The 12,463-nt window shown below is 38.6% G+C and overlaps 2 protein-coding genes across 3 annotated transcripts; one reads left to right on the top strand and one right to left on the bottom strand.

Moving 5' to 3' along the window:
- Positions 1 to 117: 117 nt before the first annotated feature.
- LOC136433216 (cardiolipin synthase (CMP-forming)-like) lies at positions 118 to 4,402 on the top strand. The gene is made up of 6 exons (XM_066425171.1): positions 118 to 956; positions 1,145 to 1,282; positions 1,562 to 1,691; positions 2,032 to 2,117; positions 2,399 to 2,559; positions 2,895 to 4,402. Exons 1-6 carry the CDS (start codon positions 456 to 458, stop codon positions 2,986 to 2,988), a joined length of 1,110 nt encoding a protein of 369 aa, XP_066281268.1. The 5' UTR covers positions 118 to 455; the 3' UTR covers positions 2,989 to 4,402.
- On the bottom strand, positions 3,998 to 12,458 carry LOC136433217 (zinc finger FYVE domain-containing protein 21-like). Of its 2 annotated transcripts, XM_066425172.1 has the most exons (8): positions 12,287 to 12,458; positions 10,723 to 10,773; positions 10,272 to 10,440; positions 9,805 to 9,886; positions 9,515 to 9,615; positions 8,089 to 8,175; positions 7,132 to 7,268; positions 3,998 to 6,897 (listed from the first exon to the last, which is right to left on the bottom strand). In XM_066425172.1, exons 1-8 carry the CDS (start codon positions 12,416 to 12,418, stop codon positions 6,853 to 6,855), a joined length of 804 nt encoding a protein of 267 aa, XP_066281269.1. In that variant the 5' UTR covers positions 12,419 to 12,458; the 3' UTR covers positions 3,998 to 6,852. The 2 variants fall into 2 exon arrangements, with proteins under 2 accessions (XP_066281269.1, XP_066281270.1); XM_066425173.1 differs by lacking the exon at positions 8,089 to 8,175 and having other exon boundaries at positions 12,287 to 12,457.
- Positions 12,459 to 12,463: the final 5 nt, after the last annotated feature.

Below are 12,463 nucleotides of genomic sequence, written 5' to 3'. Positions count from 1 at the left end.
TCCGGGTTCACGCCCCACAGCTGGTGATCACGTGATAAGTAGTGGCTATGGACTGCACCATTATAGAGCAGGGATAGTATATTGAAACTATGTCAAAGCAATCTGTCCTAGAAACGTAAACTAACACTTAAGATTGTTAAGAGGAAAAACGTAATTTCTTATCTGTCTACAGGTTATTTCTAATCTAAAATAATAAAGCAATATTCTTTACTAATAGTAATAAGTTATTCTTTCAACACCTCAAAATGCATGGACTCGTCTAAAATGGCTGACAACATGTGGGAATTTTAAGGGTGAAATTCACAAGCTAAGTAAGACCAATTGGTAAGACGTTTGCCGTTTACCAACGTGATGTCATTTGATACCATAAGAGCAGGACATGTACAGGATTCCACGCAACGGACGGTATGCAGTTTTGTACTTCTGAAAGCGTATAAAGACCGAATTACTTCCAGATGTCAAAGGGACTAGACCACATGGTTCCACGGATAGGTAGCATCCTTTACAGTGCCCCATGGTTTGGGGGTGGGGCACTGCACTTCAACTTCTTCAGAAACCTAAAGACTCTGGGTTCGCATGAAGCTGCGAGATTTCACAGCTTCTTAAGGATCCCCAAAGCAAGAGAGACGAGATGTTTACAGTGCAGCTTCTCGGTAGCAGTCACTTGTCCAAGGCCATTCAGCAGACTTTCCATTTCATCCACAAATGTCACAACAAAGCAGCACTTGAGATGTCTCAGCAGGAGGCTCTCCCCAGGTGCCAGATTAAAAGGTATATATGGTGCCAGTAGTTATGGCCAACACTGTGAGTGGTACAGCTCTAAGGGACCACGCCCTAAGATAAAAGATGATGAAGGATTGGCAGAGGAAGGACAAGAGGAGGTCACTGAGAGGTCACATGGCCAAGATCGTGATGGTGTCAAGGACGACGAGGCTGCTGGAGGGGTTTCAGAGTTGGTAAGGAGGATAACTTTTTCTTAGCTATGAAATGCTGACAATTTTACTACAGTATATATGCAATAGGAATAGCCGCTGAATAGCATGATGCTCCTATATATAATTATATTTCATAACTTATCTTAACCAAGGATGTCTCCTTGTTTCAACAAAGTGTTTCCCCTTTCTCATTGTCCATGTCTCTTCAGCATGAGAACATCTTCACCGTGCCAAACCTGTTATGTGCTGTGCGCATCGGCCTCACACCTGTCATCAGTTTCCTGGTCATCAACAATGACTTCACCTGGGCCATGGCTCTGTTTGGCTTGGCAGGGATCACAGACCTGGTGAGATCTGAAACAGTTTACGCTGATGAATTATTATAACTTGTACAAATTAGATAAGTAAGCTAAACTATGGCGGGGAAAGGGTTAATCCATTGATTTTCTAATTTAGTCAATTCCCCAGTTATTAATCTTCTCACAACTGCCATTCTCGCATGACAGTCTGGTGTGCACAAATGGCTACAGCTTGCTTCTTTTTTTAATGATAGGACTGGTTAAAGAGAACACATTTTTAATTGATGTAGACAGATATTGTCCTTATTGAGCCTTCTTTATTCCCAGCTTGATGGTTATATCGCCCGTAACTTCAAGAACCAGAGTTCAGCATTTGGCAGTTACATCGATCCCCTGGCAGACAAGTTCCTGGTCAGTGTGGTGTTTCTGAGCCTGACGTATGTGGGACTGATACCTGGTGAGTTCTCACGCAAGGAATTTGTCATGCCAATTGTTTGTTCAATACTATACTAACGGACATTCAAAGAGTGGGAAGTGATGCTAGGGATTGTCATCAGCCTTCATGGTATTGTTATAACTCGTAAGGAACTCAGGATGAAAAAAATTGTTTGAAACCGAGGTGCTTATAAGATGAAACCATGGTCTACTCGAGTTTGAATGGTATAACATGAATTGTTTATATAACAAAACTGATGCAGAATTCCAAACTGTCCTACATCTCTTGTGTCTACTCATGTAATACTCTACTTTTGTGTCTACAGATTGTTGATGGTGTCACTTGTGTTATTGTCTTCCAGTTCCCCTGACATTGCTGATCATTGGTCGTGACATTGGCCTGATACTTGCAGGATTCTACGTCAGATACAAGACACTGCCGCCTCCTGTAAGCTGGTGTTTCATGCTGGTCTCAACTGTTGCAAGTTGATGCCTTGCTCTAGTATAGTTTCAGCATGTACATTTTTCAACTAGTTCTATGAACTGAAGAAGACCACAACAATGCAAGAAGTTGGAGTTTTCTATTTCTTAGTATTTGGAGTTGATTGATTCAATTACACTGGTACTAATATTCCCTTTGCTAATTTTCTGTTTTGTTGAAAAATTCCAGATAAAAGAACTCCTTGTCACATGATTTACAAAACAAATGTTGTTTTCTTGTGTTGCCAGGTAACCTTTTCCCGTTACTTTGACGCCACCCACGCCACAGCCCAGCTGAAGCCAACCTTCATCAGTAAAGTAAACACAGGAGTACAGCTGGGTATGGTGACCTTCTCCCTGGCTGCTCCTGTACTGGGATATGTGGAACACCCCCTGCTGCAGGCTCTATGGTTAGAACTCTTCTATCTGGTGACTGTTTGTTATAATTGATTGCTGTTGTAGGGTTTTGTTTTGGATATACATTGATTTATGTGCAGTGCTGTGACTAAATGTGTCCTCAAGTGTCCTTTCAGGAGTGAGAATGGGTGACAAAGCTGCCAGAACCTTTAGACTGTACTCTCCATCTTACATGTTGGCTGTGTCAGTGTAGTTGTGTCAGTGTGCCTACTCAGTTCCCTCCTTCATGTAATACTGCACACCATCTTCTCCAACGCTGCTATGAGATGTATATTATGACTTCCAATGTTTTACATGTTCGTGTTCTGCTTCCTTGTTGTTTCTGCAGGTACTTGACAGCGGGAACCACCGTCATGTCAGGTTTGAGCTACTTAGTGTACAAGGACACATTCAAGGTCATCAGGAAAATGCACAGGAAGTGATTTTGTGCTGTTAAAATCAAAGATAGATATTTAAGATTTTTAATTGTCCTATGAGCTTATTCTGGCTTCTGTAGTGCTAGAGTACAATGCTTTCCCTGGCTGGGATACACAGTCCAACACAGTAAGTAACTGCAACTGCAGGTACAAAGTTTACAACTGGGTGAACTGGCATGGGTGGAGGGTAAAGTGTATGTAAAACTACAGATGTAGTTATTTACAAAATCAATTTTTGTATGAATCATCCAATCTCTCTAGAGCATTGTCAGGACTATAGTACTTTTACATAAGAATTGCAAAACAAGTGTTTTCTGGATACAGACGAGAACTAAGGATTGTATACGTAGTGGCTGACGAGATTAAGGAAAGTATCTAATCATGATGCCCCTTGGTTTTCAGTTAGTTCTTTTTTATGGTTTTTCAGTTTACATGCTCAATTGATGTAAGTTAACAATTTCAGCAAAACTTTTGTTTAATGTCATTTTTTGTGAAGACACATCCACTTCACTACTTTGCTGCAGGATAGCATTGCTGCATTGAAAACATACAAATTTACAACTTATCATGTTGCAGTTTAAGCTACCTGTTACATTTACAACATGAATGTCATCCTATGTAAGGTATCCAACAATGTATATCTAGGATGTCTGGCTCTAATATTTGTTATTGTGAGTATTGAAATACCGTTTGCTTACCTTAGTGCCAAGGTGAATAAAGCATGAATCATTGAAATGCAATCTTGGCTTGCAGCACAGTAAAGACATTAGTACATATACATGGTCAACGGACATTTTCTTGTTCAAAGTGAAATGAATGTAGAAAATGTCACCTTAACTTATACTTCTGACTGCCTGCTCTGTTAGAAGTAAAACTTGTAAGAGGAACAACATCCAAGCATCTGTGGTAGGTCTGCAGTGTCACTGTGTGTGACTATATGTGTGCTTCTGCACGATGCTGAAATCTTACTTTTACTAACAAACTAGTCAACCAAAACTGAAACTGGACAAGGAACTGAAGCAACAATTATCTTTTTATTCAACAATTTTTACATATCATCATAGGGCAGTAGACAGTTCAAAATATTAGTGGACAATATTACAAGTCGGCATCTTTTAAGGTACAAAGTTTGGATTCAGAATCTAGTGTACAACATTTTACAATCCTTCTCTCTCTGGAATCATTGATTAAAAACCTTCAAAAACAATCCCTATTCAAATCCAATATCACATTGCAGTTCTAACACCTCCAAACTATGTCCAGTCACACTTTTCTGTGTATTTGTAGTGAGAAAATAGATTTTTATTTCAGGTCTAGCCATACACTTTGCAATTTCAGTGGGTGAGGGGACAATGTTGGGGGAGTTATTCAGTCATCATCTGGAGCCAAACCTATCATCTTGGCCTTTGAGGGGGGGGGGGGGAACAAAATGCCTGCCTAAATGTTTTCAAAGAAGTTACTTTTCCTATTCACATTTGTATCCTGGTTCTATGTCTACTTATGTAGACTAGTTTTTTGCAACTATTTCACCTTTCCTGTAAGGCCATATTCAATAAACTAAAGAAATAAAGTGATGTAGCCTCAACAATCTTTTCTGAGTTGATGGCTTGTTATATTGGTCCACAAAAGGTGCCATTAATGTTGTTGAAGCATATATATTTACAGGCAATACTTTGAGAACATTTGACACATACATATATTACAACTGCAAGACAATCATATATGATTTGCTATACAATGTTTGTTAGTTACATATCACTCTACAATTATTTATCTGACATCTCTTATCAACTTGAAGATAATACTCATTACTGATAATGAAAAAAAAGTAAAAAATATGCATGAAGCAATCTATCAGTACTTGGAATTGCAGAAGTCCTGCCTGTGCAATACTTTCTGTTTATCATTGATCCTTGCTTTAAAATTCTAGAGATAACACATGTACATAAATTAAGCTGATCAAAAGATAGTCCGTACATGACCTGTCACAACTATTTACCTGAAAAGCTGTTATATCATGCTAAAACCAGTTACATGTATAGCTACTGACTTTAATTCAGACTGCTGGTATGAATATTAGCATGTGCATGGACATACTTGAAGAAATTATGGAAAAATTCAACTCTCTTCGCTACCTTTTCACATCCTTCAGTGTCTATTATTTTACTTCCAAAAGTTGGGAAACAAATTAGTAACATAGCTAGTCATCTCTTGTGGGATAGCCAACATTCCAAAAACCGTTTTCCACATTTTCCATTTTATTTTCAACATTGCATCCCTGATTTTATAACCAATAACTCTGCTACTCATAGATTTTGATAATTACTTTCTTTGTGAAAATAGCTTTAATACATTATACACGTCTGAAATAACATCTTTCACCATGGATCCAAAATCCTTACAGCTTCTAGAGCATTTACACTTGAGCACTCAAACATACAAATTACAGAATGATGTAGAATATATTTGGGTTGATTCTGTGTTTTATTCCTTTTGGGATATTATCTTGCAAATCTATTTTCTCTAAAGTTTTGGGGAAATACTGGTAGCTTTTTTCCCCTAAAGTTTAAACTCTACCTCTACTCAATCTTTGACCATGAGTAGATAAATGGGCTTCTGCCAACTATGAAATAGGTTTTGAATTGGGTGAGGTCATATCTGAATCTTCAATTCCCTGTGTATCAAAATACAGGTACCGTGTTTTCAAGCAATTCTCATCAACAACAAAGACAAAATAAAATTGCTGATCAAAATAGTTCATGTCTTCTCCATCAATCCATATCTATCAACATTGTATGTACAATTCACCCCATGGGAGGTAAGACATTTCTAGTCATTGGATGCCTTTGGTTAGTATTACTGTATTTGGCCACATCAACTTTGCACTTGGACAATAAAAGGAAACAATATAAACAAGTTCATTAATAAACTAAATGGTCTATTTCCATTTTGCCTTAAAGTTTCTGATCCACTTTCAATATAAAAACTTAATTGAAAATAGCTTGTATCAAGATAGTGAGTGGATCGTTTCCTTTATCATACACAATAATCACCTACAATAATCCTACAAGTACTTGGTGCATAAAGAGGTGTACTAGTATCATTCTTGGTTGAGGCTGGTTGTGGTCACAGAGTTGCAATAGACTTGAAAGCATGGTTTACAGACTTTTTACAGAATGTGTATTTATACAAGAGCAAATCAAGTTGTACCAAATTTTCCTCTGTTGGCATCACTAGAGAAATTAGAATACATGTACTACTAATCAACATTATTTACTTTACAAAAATTCATATAAAGAGTGACATTACAATATGAATACAAATACATTATAGTCATCTTTGAACATGTTGACTCTAGTACATGGTACCAGGAATTTAATGCATTATTTACAGGAACACTACCAAAATTTAGTTTGAAAGTATTTGTGATCAAAAATGTCAATCTAAAAACTAACAATACAGAAGCTGTAGAGCTTAAAGTACCTGCAAGGTAATAGGAGAAAATGTAATGGTTTCATCTACATTGTAGCTACAACACTGATTAATATGGGAGTCATTTGATATTGAAAGTCTGTCAAACTGGATTTCAATTGTGTCATGAGCCGTTTTTAAAAATTGAATACACATTTGTCATAGTATCCAGAAGAACTTGATTTCAACACTGGGTACCACAATATGACACACCATGACTATCACCAATGCAAGCTTCATAGGTTGTAGATTAGAGAGTTCACAGTCATAGCATGCAGACAGGTTAAAAGATTAGACCCTGTAATACCCTTTGTGTTGTTTTAAGTTGTGTTTGCCCAGTTGGTATGGCAGTAATAAATTCCACAGCTGTTCATGGCTTGATGATCTGGTCATGTGACTTCACAGACCCCGCGACTCTTTTGCCTCGTACATGAACTTCACTCCCTGGAGAGAAAGGGTTGTATGAAGGAAAACAGCTCACACACGCAACAGGTACATTGAACTTTGAGTTACAAAGATCATCACCAGTCATCAGAACTTATAATAATACTAGAGACTAGTGTCAGTAATAAGCACACTGAAGTTAAGAGACAAAGATATTGTCATGAGGGAGATATCATATGCTCCTTTTTTCATCTTGTTCACATATAATTTAAACTACATCATAGATGTACACACCTTTTGCACAGCTCCCACGAAGGCCAGAGACTGTTTGCGGTTGTCGGTGGTGGCTGAGATGACCAGCTGGAGGTGTCGGATCTCTCCACTCTCACGCTCCTTGTGCTTGATGGACAGGCCATTGGCCACAATGTTCCCTTTAAATAAAGAGATGATCAACTTTACTTGACTTTATATCAAGAAACATACTGGACAGATGTAGATTTTTTTTCAAACTGTGCAACAGTTTATATAGAAATCTGAAAATAAGGGCATATCAAAACCACATTGTCATAAAGAGTAGATAAGGAATTATCCATGGTCCAATGAAAGCAGCTTTCTCAGCACCTGGTATGGTTAAGTGTGAACTTCACAGTTCTATTTAATAAATACGAGAGACAACATCATATAAAGACATGCTGGAAGTGGCCCTCTAGCCAATTGTGCACTCTACCTGCACAAGAATTATTCACATTTAGCCACCAGCACAGGACATTTCATCAGTGAGTCCATCTCATCAGTGCTCAACACACATCTGTGGTTATTGTCAAGTGCTTATTGAACAATAAGAGTGTATGGTTGGCTAGAGGACCAATTCTCATATATCCCTTAAGAAAACAAAAAAGACAATGTGACCAACGGGTATGAACAGACAACATAAAACACACATGCACATATTGTTCACAATGCCGTCCTCGGCTTGGCACTGTTTCGTAAAAGGACGTGATGTGTTTCCACTGTATAAAATCCATCATTTATAAAGAGTGACAGAAGGTCTTCATTGGACACAAGGCTTTCTAAAAAGCAAAAACCAGCAGGAAACATACACGTCCTTTTTTTGCTAATGCAAGGCAACTAAACTTCCCTAACATGGATATACTGGTAAGCAGCCCTCTATGTTCAACTAATAACTTGCTAACAGCCTGGTACACATGCACACTACGTAATACATATGCCTGTGAGTTGCCAGTTGTGTACCTTCCGTTGGACTCAGGTTGTCAGGTGAGGTTATTACCGGAAACGGAGCAATGGGGGAACACGGAGAGCTCAACGGTGAGCTCGGACCTGGAACAACACACAGTTAGCAAGGCCACCCTCTATACATGCACCAGTATAGAGACCTGGAGGGTTGAAATGTTGTAGTTCCAATGTAAATGGGAATCACAACTTTTTCCAGGACTACAAAACAATTTATCAAGAAAATATGTATTTATGGTAAAAAGCTTTTAAGAATTTGGAAAAAAAAGTTTTTTACAAAGCAAGATAAAAATTGAAATTGTATGTGTTGCTGGACAGCTTAACCCAAGGCACAGATCATACTGCAATGCAAATACAAATTCTGGATGCAATGTCCAAATGCATCTGGGACTACAGCAAAAGACTGGACAAAATGTCAATGAAAACAAGAACAAATGGTGCAAAACAAGAGTGTACAAACAGAAAACAAAATATTAAATAAGAGTACATCTGTGTCTGCATATATCTGGGGAAGTCAAAATCAAATTTCAAATACATACATAATGCATCAAAGTTCTAACTGAAGGTCAAAGTAACATAAAGGGACAAAGAAAGCTACTGAGAAGGCATGTCTGCAACAAAATGGGCAAAAGATAAAAGGGTGAATCCAGCCACAAGAATCTACAATCGCATGCACAAAACTAGGAAAATGGAACAAAAAGAATAGCTTCGTGTAAATCATCTGTAAGAAATGAGTAAGCATTTAGTGCTGTAGATACTATGGCTATCCACTAACTTGCATCAAATTTCAGATAATCATGCATCTACATTAATAAGGCAGGTAACTGAGCTAGAGCAAATGCTCACTATGTGATACAGTTTCAACATTGTTACTACCGTTAAAACTACACTTATTAAGTTTATCAACAGTACAGCATATTCACAGTAGTAAAGAGGAATCACAGATATGTTTATTTTAAATGAGGCCATAAAGCAGCAAGCACAACACACCTTATCATGTGTCTACCTCTATATTTGAATTTGTATTCATGAGCAATGAATGAAACAAGTCATTACACTGGGTCAGCCAAGGCAGCTCTTGCTAGTAACGGCTGACCCACAAAAATACAGACAAATGTACAACTTAACCTGCAACTTGTGACTTAACCTAAGACATAACCTACAATTAGTACAACTTTGTGAAGCTGTGATATTTTCCTACAAAGACCAATATCATCACATGGCCTACTTTCAACTTAATGACCTGTAATCTCAATCTGATTACAGTAAAATCCTGATTATGCTAATCCTTGGCTCATGTTCCTTTATCTTGAACAGTCCCAGGAGGGACTAATCAATCAGACTTTACATGCATGTTGAAGATGAGTATCGACATCTGGGGAAGCAGACATGCTAACTCTGCTACAGAAACACAATACATCCCTACCTTGTGAGTCCTCCCCAGCAGTCAGGATCTGGATGGCCACCACTTGCTCCAACTCTACCGGGGAGTGTTTAGCATGGCCAGCACTGTCAAACAGCAGGAATCTGAAAACATGCTGAGGTTATGATAGGCATCTTTTGGATTGGAAAAACTGGCACAATGAATAAAGGTGTCGATTCCAATAGTCACAAGCATTCTGAAAACACTTATCATCCCAACTTCAAGAACAATGTAGTAATGTTCTAACTCTGATAACAGTGGCAAACACCTAATGTTTGTTTAGTTGCTTCTACCTGTGATCTGCAGACAGTTTACAAAGGCACGGCTCCGACAGGTTCTCCATGTCATCTGGGCAGGACAGCTGGAAGGCTGCACCTGTACATGCAGAAAAACTATGGTTTTGCATTGCATTACATCAGAATACATGCATAAAATGGGTATATGAATATCATAAATAATCTGAAACATTCTCAGAGCCGGAGCAATGCTCAGTAATATGTATACACAGAAATTAAGAAGACTGCAACAAATTGTCAGAGTGAAAGAGAGACATTTACAGCCATCTCTTTATTTTTGTCACCTTTACATTTTCATGACTTCCTGAACATTTGTCTTTGAATAACTGTCCATATGTTGAAGACATGATAGAAGTCTATGTTTTTTTTGGAAAGCATGCTGTTTTGAAGTTCCCATAATGAGTCATATGGTTTACAGAGAAAAGATACAAGATTCAACATTACAAACAGCACCCATCCCATACCATGCAGCAGCACCTTCAGCTGCTTGTCATAAAACTCGTTCTCCTTCTGTGTGATGACCGCACAGTCATAGCAGAGCCGCACGGGGTCCAGGAAACACAGCCGAGGCAGAGCAACCTTGTGCTGACAACACTTGTCACAGTAACACTTTCCACAGCGCCTGCAATGGTGCTACAGAGAAACAGGATAGTTGAATCATAGATGTGTGTATGTACCATGTTTACTTCAATAATAACACAAGTACAGCTGTGCATATTACAGTTGGCTATACACAGTCAGAAAAAATGTAGCAGGCAGAAATTAGACTAATGTAATGATTGTTACTCTTAGAAGTTAGCTTCTGCAGTTATTGCAGTCCTGCATGTGGTATTTACATCACAACCATTGGCTTCAAACTCTTGTTAGCAACAGAAATACTTCACATAGCAGAGAACTGACATGTACAAGCCATACCTTTCTCTTGACAAAATCAAACTTGGCATTGCAGCTCATACACTGGGAGCACTGAAACAATAACAGGAAGAATATTTAATCAGCTCATACACATATGTGTTGAGAAGAATTATGATGCAATGTTACGTGTAGAGTATTGTAATACTAGTAGCATAATAAGCATTTGAATTGTGATTACCAATTTAGAAATGTCATGCAATTTGCGAGGTATATAACAGTCCTTTTCTTACTTCATTCAGGTTGATTTGAATAATGATTTTCTACCTGTATCACAATGTTGTGTATTATATTTTTCCATGTTGTATAAGATTAAAGCAAGGTAAGCTAACAATCTATGCACACGACAAAATGACTGTGGAACACTGATCAGGTTTGATATATTCAGTCTACTAAAGTTTTAATTGAATAAATGGTTTGCCTTGGTCAAAACAGATTACAGTCTACTTCATCAAAGATGCTCTGAAGCCCCTCATAATCCAAGTGTTTACCCTTATTGATCTTGATGGAGGAGTGGATGTTTAATCAAACTGAACTTTGACACAAATGCTCTTACTACATACAAGCAACAGTATTGGCAAGACATTCTCATTCTGGAAATGGAATTTAGAATAATCTGTTTTGAGATCATGATTGATGGATTTCTTTATCCTTTCCAAGCCTGCTTCCAAAATAGTCTCACTAAATGAGTCTCCAGATACCCTATAGCTAGCTTACAGCTGTTGGCTGCTTGCCTTTTTATGGACATAAACTTCCTGCTACTGGCACTGCTCCACCCATTTATTGATACACATTGTAGTGACAACGCCAGGGTAAAATGATGCTAGTCAGTAGTGATGTTAATTGTAATGTTATGACAATTATTCAAATGAATTCAATATGCAATATCAGGTTTAACCTCCATTCTTATCCTTAAACTTATTAAAAGCAAATTGTTTCGTGGAGGTAATGTTATATAAAGAAGAGGACCATCCTTATGTATTTTAACCTGTTCAGTTTCACAACAGCTCTGGAAATACAAAGAAATCTATATATCAACACCCTTCTTTTGAGTTGATACAATACGCGATATGTTGATTACTGAATCTTGTAATCTCGGCTGTTTCTTGCGACTTCTTTTCTGATCTGGTAATCGTGTACCAAAACGAGCTTACTGAACTAATTTATTTAATACCAACTAGTAACCATGAATCTTGGTCACTACTGACAGCAATGAGACTGATGTGTGGTATGACCTGGAATGTCTCCAACTGGTGAATTTCAAGTTTAAATCACTGAGATTCCTCCAAGAGCTGAGGAAAACAAGATCTTTGAGCAGCCCTACTTTACAGAGGATGCTCAATACATTTCCATTTATGTCATGGCTGCGCATCCAGATTCTTGCACTTTGTAGACTATTACCAGGTTCAAACCCTGCGTCTTCAGACAAAAACAGAGACTGAACCTAGCCAGACGAACAGATCTTGACCCTTCGGGAGTTCAGTGCTGTCTCGGCCCCACCTCTCTGCCCATACACGCCCCGGAGACCTGCCCTTTTCCTGCCCGTGCCACACAAACCCCGACCCACCTCGCTGTCCGGGACCCACGGCGGTTCCTCCAGCTCGAAGGGCGAGCGGAAAGCGCTGTTAGCCGCCACCATCCGCAGCCCTGACTTAGAACGCACCAGCTTCTTTCCTCCCTGGTTCGGGTTTGTCGCCATCTTGTTATCATCAACCCCCTTCCGTGGGTCAAGGGTCACACGGGG

This window comes from Branchiostoma lanceolatum, chromosome 4, assembly GCF_035083965.1.
Source record: "Branchiostoma lanceolatum isolate klBraLanc5 chromosome 4, klBraLanc5.hap2, whole genome shotgun sequence".
In the NCBI taxonomy this organism is placed as follows: domain Eukaryota; kingdom Metazoa; phylum Chordata; class Leptocardii; order Amphioxiformes; family Branchiostomatidae; genus Branchiostoma; species Branchiostoma lanceolatum.
Note: the sequence above shows the minus strand (reverse complement) of the source record. Positions and strands in the feature narration are given on the sequence as shown.

Bases quoted from the DNA above. Each gene is read 5' to 3' on its own strand.
- LOC136433216 (XM_066425171.1), top strand. From the start codon at position 456: ATGTCAAAGGGACTAGACCACATGGTTCCACGGATAGGTAGCATCCTT. The intron at 957-1,144 runs GTAAGGAGGATA...ATGTCTCTTCAG, and splicing joins CTGGAGGGGTTTCAGAGTTG to CATGAGAACATCTTCACCGT. The intron at 1,692-2,031 runs GTGAGTTCTCAC...ATTGTCTTCCAG, and splicing joins GTATGTGGGACTGATACCTG to TTCCCCTGACATTGCTGATC.
- LOC136433217 (XM_066425172.1), bottom strand. From the start codon at position 12,418: ATGGCGACAAACCCGAACCAGGGAGGAAAGAAGCTGGTGCGTTCTAAG. The intron at 9,616-9,804 runs GTAGAAGCAACT...GCATGTTTTCAG, and splicing joins AAACTGTCTGCAGATCACAG to ATTCCTGCTGTTTGACAGTG. The intron at 8,176-9,514 runs GTAGGGATGTAT...GTGTTGTTCCAG, and splicing joins TGCTGGGGAGGACTCACAAG to GTCCGAGCTCACCGTTGAGC.